Source organism: Cricetulus griseus, chromosome 3, assembly GCF_003668045.3.
Source record: "Cricetulus griseus strain 17A/GY chromosome 3, alternate assembly CriGri-PICRH-1.0, whole genome shotgun sequence".
Taxonomy (NCBI): Eukaryota; Metazoa; Chordata; class Mammalia; order Rodentia; family Cricetidae; genus Cricetulus; species Cricetulus griseus.
The window spans coordinates 214,698,151-214,717,833 of record NC_048596.1 but is presented as its reverse complement, the minus strand read 5'-3'; the positions used below and the strand labels follow the sequence as shown (position 1 = coordinate 214,717,833).

At 39.0% G+C, this 19,683-nt stretch overlaps 1 protein-coding gene and 1 pseudogene across 3 annotated transcripts in view; one reads left to right on the top strand and one right to left on the bottom strand.

The window, feature by feature from the left end:
* The window catches only part of Spag6 (sperm associated antigen 6), a 61,636-nt gene that overhangs the window by 38,450 nt on the left and 3,503 nt on the right, over nucleotides 1-19,683 (top strand). For 2 of the 3 annotated variants that reach the window (XM_027405311.2, XM_027405308.2), the window contains 6 exons: nucleotides 3,294-3,499; nucleotides 4,340-4,513; nucleotides 5,622-5,774; nucleotides 8,104-8,295; nucleotides 13,529-13,645; nucleotides 16,373-16,518. In XM_027405311.2, coding sequence (XP_027261112.1) covers nucleotides 3,294-3,499; nucleotides 4,340-4,513; nucleotides 5,622-5,774; nucleotides 8,104-8,295; nucleotides 13,529-13,645; nucleotides 16,373-16,518 — 988 coding nt within the window. The remainder of the gene's footprint in view (nucleotides 1-3,293; nucleotides 3,500-4,339; nucleotides 4,514-5,621; nucleotides 5,775-8,103; nucleotides 8,296-13,528; nucleotides 13,646-16,372; nucleotides 16,519-19,683) is intronic. The other variant, XM_027405312.2, reaches the window with a different exon arrangement.
* On the bottom strand, nucleotides 1,260-3,262 carry LOC103159469 (annotated as a pseudogene).

The following is a 19,683-nucleotide window of genomic DNA, read 5'->3' as shown; positions in this document are numbered from 1 at the left end:
ATATATGCATACTATAAAACGGGTGACTTGTAGGAAGAACCTAAGTTTTTGTTAATGGCTTATTTATTTATCTGGGGATGGTTTGATATTTCCTTTAAAGAGTTGAAGTTCACTGTGTGTGTTTTTTTTGTTTTGTTTTGTTTTGTTTTGGTTTTTCGAGACAGGGTTTCTCTGTAGCTTTGGAGGCTGTCTTGGAACTAGCTCTTGTAGACCAGGCTGGTCTCGAACTCACAGAGATCCACCTGCCTCTGCCTCCCGAGTGCTGGGATTAAAGGCGTGCGCCACCAACGCCCGGCTCACTGTGTGTTCTTTACTCCTAGAAACTGCATGAGAGTGAAAACACAGAAGTGAATTAATCTTTCTACTTTCTTTAGATAAATGTTTGACCCATTGTCTATGAGGAGAAAGGACTTATTTGGCTCACAATTCCAGGTTTCAGCTCATCAGGGCAGGGACATCACAGTGGTAGGAACTTGAGAGAACTGGTCACATTATATCCATAGTCAAGAGCAGAGAGGAATGAATGAGGTCACCCATGGTACCTCTCAGACTGTAGTCTGAGTCTTTTGGAGCCCAGGGTTTCCCTACTCAGAGAACAGTATTGTCCATAATCAAAGTAGGTCTTCCGACAGTAATTGACTTAAGATAATCCTTCTCCAACACTCTCAGAGGCTACCTTAATCTAAACAATCCCTCACAAGTGTGCCTGGAGGTCTGCTCCTGGATGCCAGGTTGACAGCAGTTACCATCTTGCCCATTATATTCCAGTAGGCACATATAGAATTAATATTACCATATGACACCTGTATAATTTGGGTTGGTTTGAATCTGTCAGAAGCCTGTTAACTAACAGGGAATTTGAGTGTTGTTTTTACAAACTACACACACACACACACACACACAGAGAGAGAGAGAGAGACAGACACACACTGTACTTTATATTCTCTTCCATTTCCCTTGAGTGCCTTCTGTGCCTGCTGTTCTGTCCAACTTCTTGTGGATAGAGTAGCAGATACTTCTGAGGGACCAATTACATTGCTGTGTGATACCCAAGTCTATCTGACATTGTAAAAAAAAAAAAAAAAAAAAAGATTCCTCTTATTTCCCCAGGTTTTTGAGATGGCATATAAACTTCACGTATTACATACCAGATTATTATTATTTTTAACAGCTCTTGCCTCAAGTTTACTTGTAAGAACAGCACAGGGCCTGATCACCTGCAGATAGTGTGTAGGTATGTCACACCAATCCATCTGTGTTCACAGTGGAAGAAACCTTTTCCATGGAGCCTTCACAGTGGCCTGGGCACATTTGGGAGCCTGAGCTGGAGCTGAAGCCGGGGCCTTACCTGGAACCGAGGCCTCTGCCTTGGTTTGAACTTTGGGCTTTGGTTGGCAGATCCTGGGACCCTTAGCCATGTAGCTTCTAATCTGCTTTTCTCAAGCTTGGGGTGAGCGATGAAAGCAAGGCCGCTGAGTTTGCGGCTGGGGCCCTTTGGCATTTTGGGCTTCACCACCTTGGGCTTCCACAAGGTCCTTGATGGCCTCTACCCGTGCGCTCATGGCCTTTGCATTGTTTGCCTGCATCTTCTTCAGGCCTTTCTTGTTGTTTTTCTTGGCAAAGCGCATGTTCCTCAGGAACTTGGGGTCGATCCCCTTAAGAGATTCGTATCTTGGTGATCCAGGTTTTTGATGCCATTTCTGTGCCATTTCCTGGACTGGTTGTGTGTGGTGTGGTTCTTGGCCTTGGCCTTGTCTTAATGGTATCCGGCGGCTCCTGAAGCGCCTGGGACTGGAAAAGAAAACCCAAATTATTTTTTATTGTTTTTTGTTGTTGTTGTTTTGGTTTTTTGAGACAGGTTTTCTCTGTATTGTTTTGTGGAGGCTGTCCTGGAACTCGCTCTGTAGACCAGGTGGCCTCGAATTCACAGAGATCCGCCTGCCTCTGCCTCCTGAGTTCTGGGATTAAAGGCGTGAGCCACCAACGCCTGGCCAGATTATTTTTTAAATTAAAACATTTTGCTAATGAATGTAGTGTTGGTTTGTAGAAGTGTGTCACAGGCTCTAGAATTCAACGATCCTGGCATATATTAACCTTCCATTAATACTTGTTTAATGAAAGAATTAATAAAATGATTAAACATCATTGAGACTTCTAAGATAATTATGATAATTTAAGAAATTATAAAACAAATTATAGACACTAACTTGTATTTGCTAACATTAGTTTCTTTTAGAAAATGTAGTATTACCAATCTTTTGAAAAAGCATTTTCTTCAAATTAAAAACTAAAGTGACATGGTCAATAGCTATTTTAGCTTGACAATTAAGCCATATATATATATATATATATATATAATATCACTAGTAATATGGGAAAATATAAATATAATTTAGAAGGAAGAGACTGGAGAAATGGTGTGTGTGATTCCATGAGACCACACATACATCAGACTAGAATGTGTTACTGGACAGAGCCTCCTGCTTCTCAAATGGCAGTTATTGCATGCGCATTATAAGGTTCTGCCCCAACACTTCTCATTCTCTGAAATGTAAAATTATTATTTTATAGCTGAATATATAAGTAAATCAACATGTATATCCAAAAGATATTTGTTTGCTCTCTGTATAACATGGTAAATATGAATTTATCCCCTTATCTAAACATTAATACATATAAAAGTATGTTGATAAGTTTTAAACCTCATTTTTGAAAGTATTTTAGCATACAATGAAAAGACAGCCTTTTATTTTGTATAAAATATTTTAGAAAATCTTTTCAAAGTATTAGAAGGTGAAGGGAATTTAAAAATCAACATTATTGGTTCATGATTCATGCTAATGTTTACTCACGGAAATAGAACAAAATACTGCCTAATTAGTGTGGTTGGTAAATTTTTGGTACTTTAATTTTCTCTGTTATTGTAAACCATGCATAAAATGCTTGCCTATTGAGAAGTGCAGAATTGCCAGAGCTTAAACAGCTGACATCTGCTTACTCTCTTAAAAAAAAAAAAAAAAAAAAAAAAAAAAAAAAGGATAACAAGCCATTTCAGCCTAATCTACCTCAAATGTGTTCATGTAAATGGAGGTCCATCTATTGACCTGTGTTCTTTTCAGCTCAGGATTGGTCCACATGGTTTATGAAACCAGAAAGGCTGATTTGAAATGCAGATGTCGAGAGAGTGAAGTACACCCTCCCCTTTTTTCTTTGCTGTATCTGTCAGGGTGAAAGATGGCTTGCACAAGGGTCAGTCACCCATACTCACTTAATTACTTTTCTTGGACCCACAGAACTGTCACAAGCTGTGGTGGATGCGGGAGCTGTTCCTCTTTTAGTTCTCTGTATCCAGGAGCCAGAAATTGCTTTGAAAAAGATTGCTGCCTTGGCCCTCGGTGATATTTCAAAGCATTCTTCCGAGTTAGCACAGACGGTGGTGGATTCGGGAGCTATTGCTCACTTAGCCCAGATGATCCTCAACCCTGATGAAAAATTGAAGGTATTTAAAACTGAGGTCAAGAGACAACGGACAAGCCAGTGTTGTTACAATCCAAAAAAAAAAAAAAAAAAAATGAAGATGTGTACAGACTAATGTTACAGAGAAAAACAATTAGCAAATAGCATTGAAAGCAGATATAAATACATTGTGTCTTGGGTCTTTTAACATGTGGAAATAATGTTTTGGCTGTCACATTTAAGATGTTATTTGGAAATCTGTGTGCAATGCTGAAGATTTCAGGTAGCATTAGTGTTAACATTAATGATTAAAATAAGGCATTGGCCTAGTCAAAATAGCTCAATTAGGAGAGCCTTTGACTGAAGACAAGGATCTAAAGATTTTCTAGCCCATTGCTAAAATATTTGAATTTCTTATGAAATTTTCATGTTTTTAGCCCTCTGTTAGTTTTTTAAATTCATCAATTATGCAACTATATACATATATGTATATTAATTGTTAACATTAGCTAAGTGATGGGAAGTTCTTTGAGATGGTACCACCATCATGCAATAAAGACATCAATTCTGCTTGTTACTGTACTACATACCACACATATGATAAATTAGCAACCTATGTACTGTGTACTTAAGAAGTGACTTTTACCTAAATCACCTGTAAAAGGTTTGTACTCAGTAAAGAATTAATGGGGAAATCTAAAAATCTGAGTTTGTGACTAATACGTGGAAGTCCCAATGCTCAGAAATCTTAGATTGTGCTAAATCCCCCCCCCATAAAGAAATTTGAGTATTTAAAGCTGTTTAAGTTACATCTGAACTCAGAGGTGGACTAGTGGACTCTGTATAGTGTTTTGTTTTACCTATTTATGTTTCTGCTTATCAGCAACAGGTCCTTTCAGCTCTCAGTCATATTGCAAAGCACACTGTGGATCTGGCAGAGATGGTTGTTGAAGCAGAGATTTTCCCGGTTGTACTTACCTGTCTTAAGGACAAAGACGAATATGTGAAGAAAAACGCTTGTACTTTAATTAGAGAGATTGCAAAGCATACACCTGAGGTAAAAGCAAAACAAAAAGCAGAGTCTCCAGGGTGCAGTTATACTTAGTTTCAGATTTTTAAATAAAACACCAATTTGTTCATGAGGTCTGAGGCTTGCTCCATGCCCTCTAACTAGGTCATTGCTCCTTGTCCTCAGCACTGCAGACATTTTGGATGATGTGACTGTCTGTACATGGTAGAGTGGATGTTCACCAGTGTTCCTAGGCTCTGCCCACTTGAGAGCATCACTGTCCCCCCCCCCAAATAATGGCAATAAAAATTGACTCCACACATTGTCAAACATTCTCTAGGGTGCAAATCACCTCCATTTGAGAATCACTGAATTGTATTAATGACATTCGAGTTTGAAATCCAGTTTCTAATCATCGCTAGCCTTCCATTCCTAGATTGTGGGCACTATGAACCTCTGTCATCCTTATCATTTCATGACAGCTGGGAGCAGTGAGAACGATATTGCATCTGTAGGTTGGGACAGACCACAGGGGCTCCCTGGCCTACTGTGACACTCTGATAGCTAGCTACTGTAATACAATTTTCTGCTCTGAGTTTTCAGATGTGAAAGAAAGAGGCAAAGCAAGCCTATGTCGATTTTGAGGTTGAGACGACTTTTCCTGTTTGTATTTTGACTAATCTATTTTCATTTTATTACATGTTACAGTCCTCATTCCTATTTCATCTGTCTATGTGTAGTTGAGATTTTCCAAGAACAGAAGTGTACCCAGCTAGTAATCACTGCTAGTGTGTGGGGTCTGATGTCTCTGGGCACTGATTCATCTTTACACTAAGGCACTGTGACTGGGCACTTGTGTAGTTAGCCAGGTATGAATGAGCCCTCAGCTTAGTGTCTAAGTGAGGAATTTTAAAATTTCTTACAATAGGAATAAAAGTTGTGTAATGTTTTAAATCTCAAAATAAACTTTTCCACTATGAATATTTGAGCATTTGAAATGATGGGATTATTGTATTTGAACATTTCTTTAATAAATGCAGTAATTTCTTTGAATGGTATTTCTATTTTACCAGGTATTTTTAAGCACTACATAAAGTGTGGCCAGGTCATATTTAAAGGCTGTCTTGTGCTCTCTGGGCCTTTTCTTTCCTTTCAGCTCTCACAGCTGATCGTCAATGCAGGAGGTGTAGCTGCAGTGATAGATTGCATTGAGTCCTGCAAAGGGAACATCCGGCTGCCTGGCATCATGATGCTGGGCTATGTGGCTGCTCATTCTGAGAACCTGGCCATGGCAGTGATCATCTCCAAGGTTGGTGCTTGCTTCATTTTTCTCAGCCACTGTGGTAGGATATGCTGAGACAACCATAGGCTGACACCAAATCGGAAACCTAACTAGACACAGTGAAAACATTGCCTAAATGCGTTCAGTTGTTTCACTGCTAATGTCAGTATTTATTGGTTTGTTTTCCAGGGCAATCTTTGACAAAAGGTGTGAGTTACAGAAAATGTCCAGCTTTCCATATTACTGTAATCTGTCTGTCTTTAAATATTATATACATGTATCTTGAAGGATTGATTGTGCATACATGCAAAAGCACACTATAGTTGAAAACGTCATTTAAATGACTTGCCCATTTATCAATTTCACAAACCTCAGAGGCCTGTGTATTCCTCCTGTTCCTGTCATGTGGATAAGGAGATGGTGCTGGCTAGTTCTCTTTCAGATGTAGTCAGTCAATCAGAGGGCACAGCAGACGGCAGAATTTTTGTTACTTCATGTTCTGGGGATTTAAACCTTTTCTCAATTGCAGCTTTGTAGGAATCCACCCTATAGTTAGCCTTGGCCCATAGTAGGTGCTCACAAAATATGTTGGTAAATAGATACAGATTTCCTGAGGACCACTTCAAAGACCATGTGCTCACACTGTGTGTGGCAGCCCTACCTCTAGGGGGTAGGGTTCTTATCAGCATAGAAAACCTGCTGCTGTTTGTTAAACAGAAATGAGGATTTTTTTTTTTCCCCTTGCTAATCCTCTGAGTACATACAAGGGAGTCCCAGCTCTTGATTTTCTACCTATTCCACAGTGATGCTCTGTGGTACTGAGCTCTCCCATCCTGCCTTTCTTTTGTCCTCTGACACTACAGACTGCAGCTATGACTAGAGCAGTACCAGTGCATTTGGAGGGGCCGTTAGGGACGTGTCTGGGTTTTGATCCTTGGCTTTTTTGTCAGGAAGATTCCTCACCAGAAGAATGAAGAGCGAAGCGGCAGTTGCTTGTGCATCCTATACATCCTTTTGAATCTGGCCAGGGCACTATCCCCGTCTTTGGTGGAGGGCTGCTGCCGGTCTCTCCCAGTGTCTGAGGCATTTTCTCCGTGTCCTCCAAGGTGCTTCAGGAACCAGTAGATAATGTCGACCATTTCTGGCAGGCACTCTGTTACCTCTGCAGCACAGTTATGCTCCTGGGCTCATTTGAGTATTCACAGTTGGGACCAGTAATGTGGAGCATGGGATGAGGTGCAAGGGCCAACTGCTATTCCTCTCTTCATTCTCGTCATCCTCAGTCTTATGTTCTACACACATGGGTCTCTACAAAGTTACTCCACCCTCAGCAGGTGTGACCTTTTCTATTGTGGGCATACCATTTTAGTGCTTGGGAAACGGCAGATATGGAAACATGCTAAGTTTCACAAAATTGACTCAAAGGTGGGTGGGGCAAAAAAAGAAAAAATTAAAAGGCCATAGGGAAGGCATATGTGATGGTCTCCACCTTTGCCACGGCAGCATCAACATGTGATACTGGTTCTTGCAGCACTAAATTTGAAACAATTACGGTGTCTCAAACTAGTTACAAAATTATCTCTGTACAAAATCTGGAATTAAAATTTGATATGTTTATTTGAGTTTTCCTTAGGTTATATAAACTGATTTTTGAGACCTTTGAGGATGATGTTTTTATTATTTAAACAAGATTAGAGTCTAAAATGCAAAATGCACACATACAACACCTGTGTAACAAAAGCAGCCTGGCCATATTCAGCCTGTGAAAGTAGCAGAGCTGTCTTCACAAAGTCGACCAAAACCACTGGAAAAGTCTGTGGTATTTCAGCAAATATTGTATTAGTGGAATACGTTCCATGTAAAGGGCACTCAGAGTGGATTCTTGCTCATATTCACTTGATTTTTAGTTTGTTGTGTTATTCTATTTTCTGATTGCTGTACTTGGGGTGCACATGTTGCTGAGGGTTGAACCAGAGGGCTGTCCTCAGTCTTAACTTTTAAACAAAGGAAAATAACATTTTAAGATCCTGAACATTTCTGTTTGTCACCATGGAACTGGTTTTGCCTAGACTGAGGCATTTCTGTTGTTTACTTAAATGTCCCTCTGTTTAGGGGGTAGAAGCCAGTAGAGACATCCTTACTCCAGTTGGATTGTTACAGGTAATTAAGGCAATTTAGTTCTAGTCATTTTATTGACTTAAGAAATGACTGCCCTTGTGATGTGTGCATTTATTGAACCATTTAGGAAGAAAAAGAGATCAAGGCTGAAATGATTTCTTCTAATGCCCGAGAGACACAGAGGCTTTTTAATCCCGCTCTAGATTTAGAACACTTGCTCTTTTGATCCCCCCTGCAGGGTGTGCCCCAGTTGTCAGCCTGCCTGTCAGAGGAACCGGAAGATCATATTAAAGCTGCGGCTGCCTGGGCTCTAGGACAGGTTGGGAGACACACTCCGGAGCACGCACGGGCCGTTGCTCTCACAGACGTGTTGCCAGTGCTTCTGGCTTTGTACTTGTCTACAGAGAGCTCTGAGGACCTGCAGGTGAAAGTAAGGGCTGCTTTGAACTGGCTTGGGGAAATGGGGTAGATGCAAACTTAGTCTTTAAAATATGTGGTTTAAATATTTAAATACTTGGATTTTTGATGGACCGTGTTGCTTTTCTTAGTCAGAAAATACAAATCTGCCAGCAGAATAGGTAACTTATCTTTGAAAACTAGTTACCGTTGTCTCTACAGCTAGTGATATATTTTCAAGGAAATTTTGTACAGAAAAAAATTGGTTTAAAGTGGATGTCAAATTTTTGCATTCTATATTGCTGTCGACATTTTCTGTGAAATAGGAATGGAAGAATAATACAATTTTTGAATTTGGATTTGCTAGTGAGTACTCTGTCCCATTCACTTAAAAAAAAAAAAAGAGTCCAACAGAATTTAAGTTGCTCTTATGTAACTAGTAAGAGAATATTCCTAACTTCAAGGATGTCTATCGTTTAATTGTCTTACTTCTTTTTAAAATGTGTATAAGGTTCACTAACTTCAATATTTTTGAATCTTGCATTTTTAAAAGGCAAGTTTTATAAGAAAACTATCACTGGCTGTCAAGGTGGTTCATAAACATAGACTATTTAATAATTCTATAATTTTAAAGAAATATTTTATAGCAAACATACTAGGAAAATGTGGAGGTCTTTGAACTGATGGGAGAAGTTTACCTCAAGGACAGTAATTTAAAATAAGATGACCATGGCCAACCAGAGGGCTTAGTGAGTAGAGGTGGGCACTGCTACCCCTCATGGCCTGAGTTTAATCCCCAGGACTCACATGGCGGAGGCAGAGACTCTGACTCAGGCCACTTTACCCCCTGAGCCCCACACACTTGCTGTAGGCACAAGCTCACACCCCCACACTAAATAAATAAATGTAATTAAAACCCAAAATGAAATTAATAATAGTAAAGTGCATAAAATTTAATTAAATGGGTAAATTAATGAATAGGAAAACATATTTACTGAATGTAACTTTGGATGACAAGATAGGAAGTTCCCATGTTTTATGAAAGTAAAGTTTCTTTATCTGGTTATATTAATATGCTAAGTGTCTACAAATTGATTTCCAAAAGTAAGGTTTTTCCTAGTAGTTGCAACATTTTCCAGATCAAATCAATGGTTTACAGCTGGGCTTAGTAGCTCATGCCTTTTACCCCAGCCCTCAGGAGGCAGAGGCAGTCAGATCTCTGTGAGTTCAAGGCCAACCCTATAAACATAGTAAGTTTCAGGACAGCTAGGGTGACACAGAGAAACTGTCTTAAAAAAGCAAAAAAGCAACCAACCAAACAAAAAACAAAAGCCACACAAAACAAAACCCTGTCTTAGTTAGGGTTTCTACAGCTGTGAAGAGACACAATGACCATGGCAACTCTTATGAAGGAAAACATTTAATTGGGTGGCTTACAGTTCAGAAGTTTAGTCCATTACCATCATGACATGACATGGTGGTGTGTTGGCAGACATGATGGTGGAGAAGGAGTTGAGAGTTTTACATCTTGATCTGAAGTCAACAGGAAGTGAACTGAGATACCGGGCATGGCTTGAGCAAAGGAGACCTCAAAGCCCACCTCCACAGTGACATACTTCCACTCCCTATGAGCTTCTGGGGGCCAGTTACATTCAAACTACCACAACTGCCCCCCTCCCAACTCAACCCAAAGAATAGGTTTAGAGCTTCCCTCATATGGCCATAGTATTGAGGTAATGTAACAAGTTAGTAATAACTAATTGACAGATCCACAGTGGGCCCTCCCTGGTCTTTTCCAGTTAAAGGAGTGTGTGATTCTTTGAATTTGTGGTAAGAAACCCCAGCTACATTTGCAGTTTTGATCTGTTCAGGTATGGCTGATTAATGTAATCAACAGTAATGATAGCTTGAGAAACCTGGGCAATGTAGTCCTTGGGTAGCCTTGTATACTTTTTATATATTTCTAAGTGGTGCTGGGGATTAACCCCAGAGCTTGGTCATGTCAGGCATGTAAGCCCTCGATCACTAAACTATCTCCCCTGCCCATATAATTTGTTTTTTTCTAATGGACTACTGTGACATTACATTGTATACATATCCATGGAATAAAACCATTACTTTTAAAAGTAAGATAACCTTTACTCTGTTTTAATTCATCAAAGATGGTTTTGCTAGGTTAATTAATAGAAATGAAGTTTCTTTTGGTGCAGTATTTACTTTCAGGAAACATAATAGGCATTAAATGCAAGAAACAAACCTTTGGTAATTTCCTTGGCAACAAAACCTTCCCAAAACTTGTTCATCTGAATAGCTTCTTACTGTAGAGGCTTCATTCTTTTTGTTCTTCTGCAGGGCCTGGGAGCATATAGCTGCTGCTTTAGACTGAAGTCTGTCAAACTGTTCCATTTAACACTAGCTCTGTGAGAAAATGTGTATCCAAAAGCATTAGAAACTGTCTAGTGGCCTTTCTCATTTGTTATTCTGTGGCAGCTTTCAAAGAATAAAGTTACCTCACTCTTCTTTCTGTCCCAAAGGCAGGTCAGCTTCTGTAAGCCCTGGCTAATTAGTTCTAATCTGGGAAAGCCTGTAGCAGCCTCTCGGAATTTCTCCTGTGTGGTCACTGTTTGCTGTCCCTATGTCATTCTATTATCTTAATAAAGAGTGAAAAGTGTGTTATCTGATAAGTTCATCTGTTATACTTTCTTTAGAGGCTTCATGCTGAAATAAATGCTTTAGCTTGTGTTGGTATTTGAATTGTTATGAAACTTCCTAGGTCGTTTATTCCACATAGCTTTCATGTGCTTGTAGTCATGGCTCTCACTGCATTTTCAGTAGCTTTATTGAGATCTAATTTATGTAATTTACCCATTTAAAGTATAAGATTCAATCGTTTTTTTTAGTGTATTTACAGAATTGTGAAATCATCACCACAAACTGATTTAAATTTTCCTCCCTCCATCAGTCATCACTCCACATCTCTTCTGCCTAAATCCAAACAACTGTTAATTTTCTTTCCAACTCTGTGGATTTGCCTCTTCTGGGCATTTCATTTAAAAGGGATCTTAGAATATATGTGTCCTTTTATGCTTGGTGCCTCTATTACCCAGTCTGAGGGGGTTTTCTTAGTTTGTTATTTTAATGTGTACAGATGTTTTCCCCAAATGTGTTTATCTGTGTACCATGTGTACCTTGTGCCTGAGGAGGCCAGAGTAGCATCAGATTCCCTAGCACTGAATTACCAGCCATTGTGAGCCATTCCCAGGTGCTGGGAATCAAACCTCGGTCCTCTGGAAGAGCAGCCACTATTAACCAAAAGCTGTTTCTCCAGCCCCTAATCTAAATTTTGGGATACATTCTTCTGTGTAGGGTATATCAACCCTTTGTGACTCTTTTTTTTTAAGATTTTATTTATTTATTATGTGTACAACATTCTGCTTCCATGTATATCTGCACACCAGAAGAGGGCACCAGGTCTCATAATGGATGGTTGTGACCCACCATGTGGTTGCTGGGAATTGAACTCAGGACCTCTGGAAGAGCAATCAGTGCTCTTAACCTCTGAGCCATCTCTCCAGCCCCCCTTTGTGCCTCTTTATTGATAGATAATATTCTATTTTTTTATCCATTCACCAGTTGGTGGACACTGGGTATGTGCACACACATATATGCATATATGCACTAATGATACATTTCTAAAAATTAAAAAATAAATCCACATGAAAACATATGTAAATAACTAAAGAGGACCAGCCCTGCTCATTTTTAAACTGGGTCATTTGTCTGTTAACTATCAGAGGTAGGCAGGTAAGCAAAACCTTTACCAACTAAAGTTTCTTTCATGTTAAACATGAAATCATCATTATTAATATTATTATGTTGATTTTTATCATAACATCTATTCCTATCTAAGAGAATAGTTATAAATTTTGTCTATCTTTCAGATTGAGGATAGTAATTTCAATGAACTTCTGAGGTTATTACATTGCATTTTAGAGCTCTTGACTAATGACTTGATTGTACATCATCAACTTAGAATGATCGGAGTTAGAGTAGGGCTGTCTGTAAGGTGTGATTGATATAATCTGTGCTATTACAGCTATTTGGCCTTGTTAGCAATGGCAGTTAAGTTAAATTTCTTGGTCTGCTAAGGTCATCGTGGTCTTAAGATGGCTTACAAAGGGGCAGTATAATTAGGTGTGTTGGAAGCTGGGGTTTAATTTTCAACCTATACTACTTGTGGGCTACAGTTCTACATTCGGTATTTAACCTATGCAGCAGTGGTTTTGGTAAAATGTGTTAGGAGATGAGGATGTGTAAGACTCTTAGTCTGGGTCTCTAAAGAAAACCTAAAATTCAAGACATCATTTGCTGATAGCACAAATCTGATAAAAGTCTTGCTGCATATAGTTAACATTTATAAAGTCCATGATGTAAAAATCAAAATGGTCCTTCATTTCAAGATCATTGCCAGACATACAGTAACAAAACCAGAAGACCAATTTGGCTGTGGCTTCAGAGGAAGGAAAGAGCAAAATCTGTAGGGCAGCTCAGATGCACACCACACATGAGATGTGGGACTCTAGTGCTGGTAGGAAGTAGAGGTAGGAAAGGGGCCTATGTTTTGGGAAGTGACTCAGTTGACAGCCAATTCAACAGGTGAGTAGATTCTGTTTTGCTTCTACTTGAGAATAGGTACAAACGCACACTGAATAATTCACACACTAGCAGTTTATCAGTGCCTCTATATGAGCATGAAATCTTTTAGGCAGTATAGAATACCTACACTATATAGGTAATTTAGAATCCTCTATAATAACTATTATCTCATACTTGTTGATTAAGACAAATAGGATGCTTTAAGTTATCTGTTTAATAGCTACACATGTATACTTACACATTTATTTATACTCATAGATGTTAATTTGCAGGTCATAAATAGACTTTATACTTTTAATGTCCTGTTATATATTTAAGAGTTCAGTGAATCACTTCATAGTTTCAATTTAATAGACTACAATTGATAAAACTGATAATAAAACCAGTCACAATAGTTCCTCAGCTGTTGAGAACTTGTGAAACTGTACCCTGCATATCTGACTTAAGACATAAGTGTCTACAGGGGCTGGAGAGAGGGCTCAGCTGTTAAGTTCTTCAGAAAACTGTTTAAAAATGAAACAACTGCAAGAAACTGATTTCATTTTCAAAATCCAGGAATATGAGACATGAATTGCCAAGCTTTGTATGCATTCTGCTTTGTGTTTCAATAGTGTAAAAAGGCCATAAAGAATATCATACAAAAATGCACCTACCTCCCAGCTCTCGAGCCGTTTCTCTATGATGCCCCTCCCAATATCCTGAAGTATGTAGCTGGACAGTTCAGTAAGGTAAGGAATGCTATCACAGCCTGGAAAAAGAGAGGATGATGGAAGTTATTTGTGAGCTTGTTTTTCTGCTTTCTTCTGGAAAATTTGGTCTGGGTTTTACTACTTAAGTCTCAGCTCTCACCAATCAAAAGTGACAAGGGTACCATAGGTTAACAAAACTCACAGATAACCATTTATTCTTCCTCATACAGTCCTCATAGCTCCACACTGTCTTCTTAAACAGTGTAAAGAGGAATATGCAAACATGTAAAAAACCTTGTAATATGGAGAATTTATGCTGAAACATATATTGAGTGATTTTCTGTGTCCTTTAGTCTCACTTTTAGTCTAGGAACATAGCAAACATCTTTAGAAAAAGAAAAAGGTCTTTCAGTCACTGAAATATTTTCCAGGAACTCTATACTTGCTGGAGATGTTCTCGGTCATTTGGTGCATAGTGACTTCTTATGGACAATTTAAACAAATGCAACTGTCATATTTCATAAATCATTGAAGATTGATGGTCCTGTAGAAAGGTCATGCTGCCAAAGTGCACAGCCAACAAGGCAGCAAGGGCTGGAGGAGAGCAACTGTGTTATCATCATTGACTGTCAGGATAGTGACCCTCAGCTGTTGGGAATTGGCGAAACTGGACTCTGCATATCTGAATTAAAACATAGGGTCTACAAGGGCTGGAGAGATGTCTCAGCTGTTAAGAATACTGGCTGTTCTTCTAGAGGACTTGGCTTCAATTCCTAGTAGCCACAGAGCAACTCCTAAGTGTCTCTAACTCCATTCCCAGATGATCCATGGCTGCTTCTGGTCTCCATGGTCACTAAACATGGACATAGTACACAGAATTAAGTACAGACCAAACACCATACACATTTTAAAAATTAAATTATTACCATGTAGGTTGAGGCAGAGGTAGGTGGTTGTCTGGGAATTTGAGGCCAGCCTGGGCTATACAGATTTCCAGGCCAGCCAAGGCTATAAAGTGAGACCCATCTCAAAAATAAGCAACAAGCAAACAAATGCTAGGCATTGGTGGCGCACGCCTTTAATCCCAGCACTCAGGAGGCAGAGGCAGAGGCAGAGGCAGAGGCAGGTGAATCTCTCTGAGTTTGAAGCCAGCCTGGTCTACAGATCGAGCTCCGGGACAGACTCCAAAACAATACAGAGAAACCCTGTCTCAAACAAAACAAAACAAAACAAAACAAAACAAAAAACAAAAAACCCACACAAACGAACAAACAAAAAACCAAAAGAAAGAAAACGGGGTCTGCACAAATCACGTGGCTGAGTGTTTATGCGTTCAGGCTCAGTTCTGTTTCTTTACATTTTTTATTTTGTGTTTGGTGCTCAGGATGACACTTAAGGTCACACATATGGTAACTGCTCTACTACTGCATTGTATTCCAAGTTATAGCTCTAATTCTTAAGGGAAGTTTGGCCTCTCTAACTCTTAGTATCATTACCCACAAGACTGGTATAAGAACCCTTACTCCACACACTGTTGTAGAGGTTAAATGAGATAGCATATGCTAAGAATTTAATTCAAGCTAAGGTATATACAATATCAAAAAATGAGAATGAAAACAAAAACAAACAAAATTTTATTTAAAAACAACACACTTGGGCCCAGTGACATGGCTCAGTGGGTAAAGGTGCGTTCACCACACCTGGCAAGCTGAGTGCCATCTGGAGCCCACCTGGTGAATGGAAAGAACCAACTCTTCCCAGTCATCCTCTGACTTCCATGCATGGACTATGGCATGTGCACCCCCACATGTTAAAACAACACCCCACATTGGGGATGGTGAGCTGTGTCAGCAGGTTCAGTCATTTGCCAGCCAGGCTTGACTGAGTTCAACCCCTGGAGCCTGTGTGAAGGTGGAGAGAGAATCAGCTTTACAGAGTTGTTCTCTGATGTCCACATGCATGTTGTGGCACACAGGCCCATGCACAGTAATAAGTAAACAAACATTCACATGTTTAAAGTCAATTAAATTTTCTTTAGTTAAGAAGACAAACTCAGTTGAATAGTCAGTTTTAATGCTATTATAAACAAGGCCATTTCTTCTACCTCTTTCTCACCCCTTTTACCTCCCATCTCTATCTCCAGTGCTGGGAATCAAACCCAGGGACCTGAACATGCTTGCCAAATGTTATCATTGCACTACCTTAATTTTTTAAAGACAGAGCATCAGTGTATAGCTTAGGTTGATCTCCAGTCATAATCTGCCTACCTAACGATCCCTTGCCTTTGCCTGCTGAGAATAGGTGTATGGCACCACACCACACCTGTATTTTCTTAAAGGAGGTAATAGGGAAGCTGAGTATTAAACAGTGGGAAAGAGTTAACCAGGGAAGGGGACATTTCCTCAGGGGGAAATACAAACGATGGCAGAGCATGCATTCTTTGGACACAAAGCTTAGGGTGGAGACGTGAGACTCTGGAGTGGAGACGAACTTAGGAGATGGGAAAGGACCCTTCTGCCTTGTTAAGGATCTTGACTTCACTTTTTTCGATAGTGGGAAGACCTCAGATTCATGCTTTAGGTATGAGTGGATCCACTAGCTGTGCTCATTTCATTGCTTTATTCTATCTCAATAAACAAGGGTTATAGGTGGCATATTGAACATAAATTCTCTTCTACAAAATTTCTGATACAATATGGCCTTAAAGAGAAATAATCTAACTTGGAACAGTAAAGATGAAGTTTCTTATCTGTCTCTCTTTTTAAGGTGTTGCCTCATGATAGCAAAGCTCGACGGCTTTTTGTAATGAGTGGTGGACTTAAAAAGATCCAAGAGATAAAAGCAGAACCTGGTTCTCTCCTCCAAGAATACATCAACAATATTAACAACTGTTACCCAGAAGAAATAGTAAGGTGGGGAAATGGACTTTATGCAGCTCAATATTACAGGAATTTTTGTTTTTTTGTTTTTCAAATCTAGTTTTTATATCTATGCCAAAATGTAGATTTTTGGGGGCTGGAGAGATGGCTCAATAATAGAAGTGCTTGCTATGCAAGCAAGAGGGCCCAAGTCAGGCTTCCTACCTGTGTAGAACCTGAGCCACACATGTCCTAGGTATTGGGGAAGATACAGGTCAAACCTGGAAGCTCACAGGCTAGCTGGCTAAGTTGATGTCAGTGAGATTCAGGTTCACTGAGAGATGCTGTCTCCCAAAACAAGGAGGTAAGTGATGCACTTATATCCACACACATGTATACCACACACAGCCCCCCCCCACACACACACATACACACAAGAAGAGGGTTAGGCTTAGGAGGAGGAGGAACCAACTGTTTCTTTTTGTTGTTTGAGATGATCCTGCTGTATAGATTAGGCTTTGCCCTGAAGTCATTGATCTCTCCCTTTTAGCCTCCAGAGTGCTGAGATTACAGGAACCCCTCCAAGCCAGGCTCAACAAGAACCTACTTTCAGGCTCTGTGCTGCTGACCTACACCTCCAACCCAGATTAAGATTTCTCAACATGAAGTCCATTTTTAGAGCATTAGACCCAAGTCTCAGGTCTTGTAAACCTAGAGGAAAACTATATGGTTAAGCCCTAAACAAAAGCAAATTTGCCAAGAAAAGAGTAGAATAATATAAAGAATTGAGTCTTAAAAAACAATATTGAGCACAGAGTACAGACAGTTTTATTTTCTCCTCAAATAAAATACAAACACCGTTCATAACAACTCACAGGCTGTGTAACATGTATAAATTATACCTTTCACCTACTTTTCCTACTTAAAACTTAATGTTTGGTTTTTGAGACAGGTTTCTGTGTGTAGACCAGGCTGACCTCAAACTCAGAGATCCGCCTGCCTCTGCCTCCTGAGTGTTTAGATTAAAGGCATGCACCACCATGCCCACCTATAGTATTGGTTTTTAAAACATAGTAACATTGAGTTCCAAAGCACAATAAAAATTTGATTAAATTGTTCTTTTACTCACTACTTTATTCCTTCCTTCCTTCCTTCCTTCCTTCCTTCCTTCAAGACAGAGTCTTACTATATAGCCCTGGCTGGCCTGAAACTCACTATGTAAATCAGGCTGGCCTCAACTCTCGAAGATCTTGCCTGCCTCTGCCTCCCAAATGCTGGAATTAAATGTGTGTGCTACCATGCCTAGCTTGAACTCTTTTTTAAAAAAATTTACATTTTTGTGTGTATGTGTATATGAGTGCAGGTTCTCCCCTGGAGCACCTGAGATGGTGCAGGGAACAAAACTCAGGTTCCCACTTGGATCCTCGGCAAGAGCAGTGCATGCTCTTAACTACTGAGCCTTCTCTGCAGTCCAAGTTATTCACTCTTAAGAAGCTGATGGGAACTTGAAACAATTTCAATAAGCCAGTTTTGAAAATATTAAAAAACAAAACAAAACAGGTGCTTTGTCAAAATACTATTATAAAATTTAAATCCTTGAATTCTATGCTTTGTGATTTCATTATTATTAGTAGTAGTAGGTTTTTTTTTTTTTTTTTTTTTTTTTTTTTGAGACAGGGTTTCTTTGTGTAGCCTTGATGTCCTGGAACTTGCTCTGTAGACCAGGCTGGCCTTGAACTCACAGAGATCCTCCTGCCTCTACAGCAGTGCTGGGATTAAAGGCGTGAACTACTATGCCCAGCTGAGATTTCATCTTTAAAACTATCTAATTTTCATGAGGATTTTGGTTAGTGGACCTTTTCAACTTTCTGACTTAAAAAAAAAAAGCTTTAGCTTCTATATAATAACATTTTATGGGAATCTTTAAAACACTGTGAAAATAGATAAATATGATTTCAAAAGGGTTTTATTTTTACAGTTATCTATTTCTCAAAAATCAGCTGGTGACAACTGTTTCAGATCTAATTATTTTTTATAAGACAGCATCAGCCTGATAGACATCTCATATTTCCTTCCAACTTTAATTTTAACCCTACATTTCTAGCACAAGCAGGTGTTATAAGAGGGAAGGGTCTGGACTAGGCTTTCAAAGGACCTATTTTCTAGGTCTGGCCCACTCCCCAGCCACAAGGTGTGTTCTGAACTTGCCTCTGGATCTCTGCACACTATCAGGAGGAAAGGGCCACATCTGATGGGGGAGGGTGTGTGTACACAGCCTGCTGCCCAGTACAGTTCTAGTCACTTAAAGGTGTAACACACTAGATCCAAGCCCAAAGGCCAAGACAAGAATAACCCAAATTCCTCATAGTCTACTGTAAAGTTAATTTGCCTATGATTAAAGGCCATTAGAGCTAGGTTAGAGTAGCAGTGATTGATAGCTAGAGGGAAGGAAGGAATGTCTCACCTTTTTTTTTATGGCTCTGATGAAAGCTCAGGTCATGTGTCCAGACAGACCTAGGTTCCTATCTTAGTTCTAATTATTTCCTGTGTGACCTTAAAGACAATTATTTAAATTCTTTAAGCTAGAATTGATGTATTTGTAAATATTATTACATATAACATTAGAATTAAATGACATAGTAGCCAAAGGGCTTGAATTAGTAAGAATTCAATTCAATCAATATTTCTTATTGTCCCTTTTGGAGTATCTCTATTCTTATTTTTTTCTCTAATTAAATTTTATTTAATCTATAAAATTAAATTTTATAATCATATTAGAGGTATTATGTAGTAGTACTTGATTCCTGTTTTCTGCTATTTGTTTTGATGATAAATGTATAGCAAGCAAATATAAAATAAAATTATTCTTGTGTACTTAAAATGCCATTCATTGTGGAGTTGGGATTACATAGTTTTTCCTAATAGGGAGCTACTTTTTAATCCTTAGCACGATAGTAGTTGGAATGAGGCTTTCTCACAGTAAATGATAACTTGATAAAATGAAATGGTAAATAAATTTTAGTGATTTTTTAACAATCCAAATATCCACACCATATAATTGCAAAGTGAGTTATTTTTACATTTGTATATTTTGTTACTTCTAGAATATCTTAATTCAGGGGGTAAATCTCATTGGAAATATTTGGGGTAAATTTAGATCATATAAAACTTACATTGGAAGGAAGACTCACAAACGATTCCAGACTTGTTTTTTGTGTT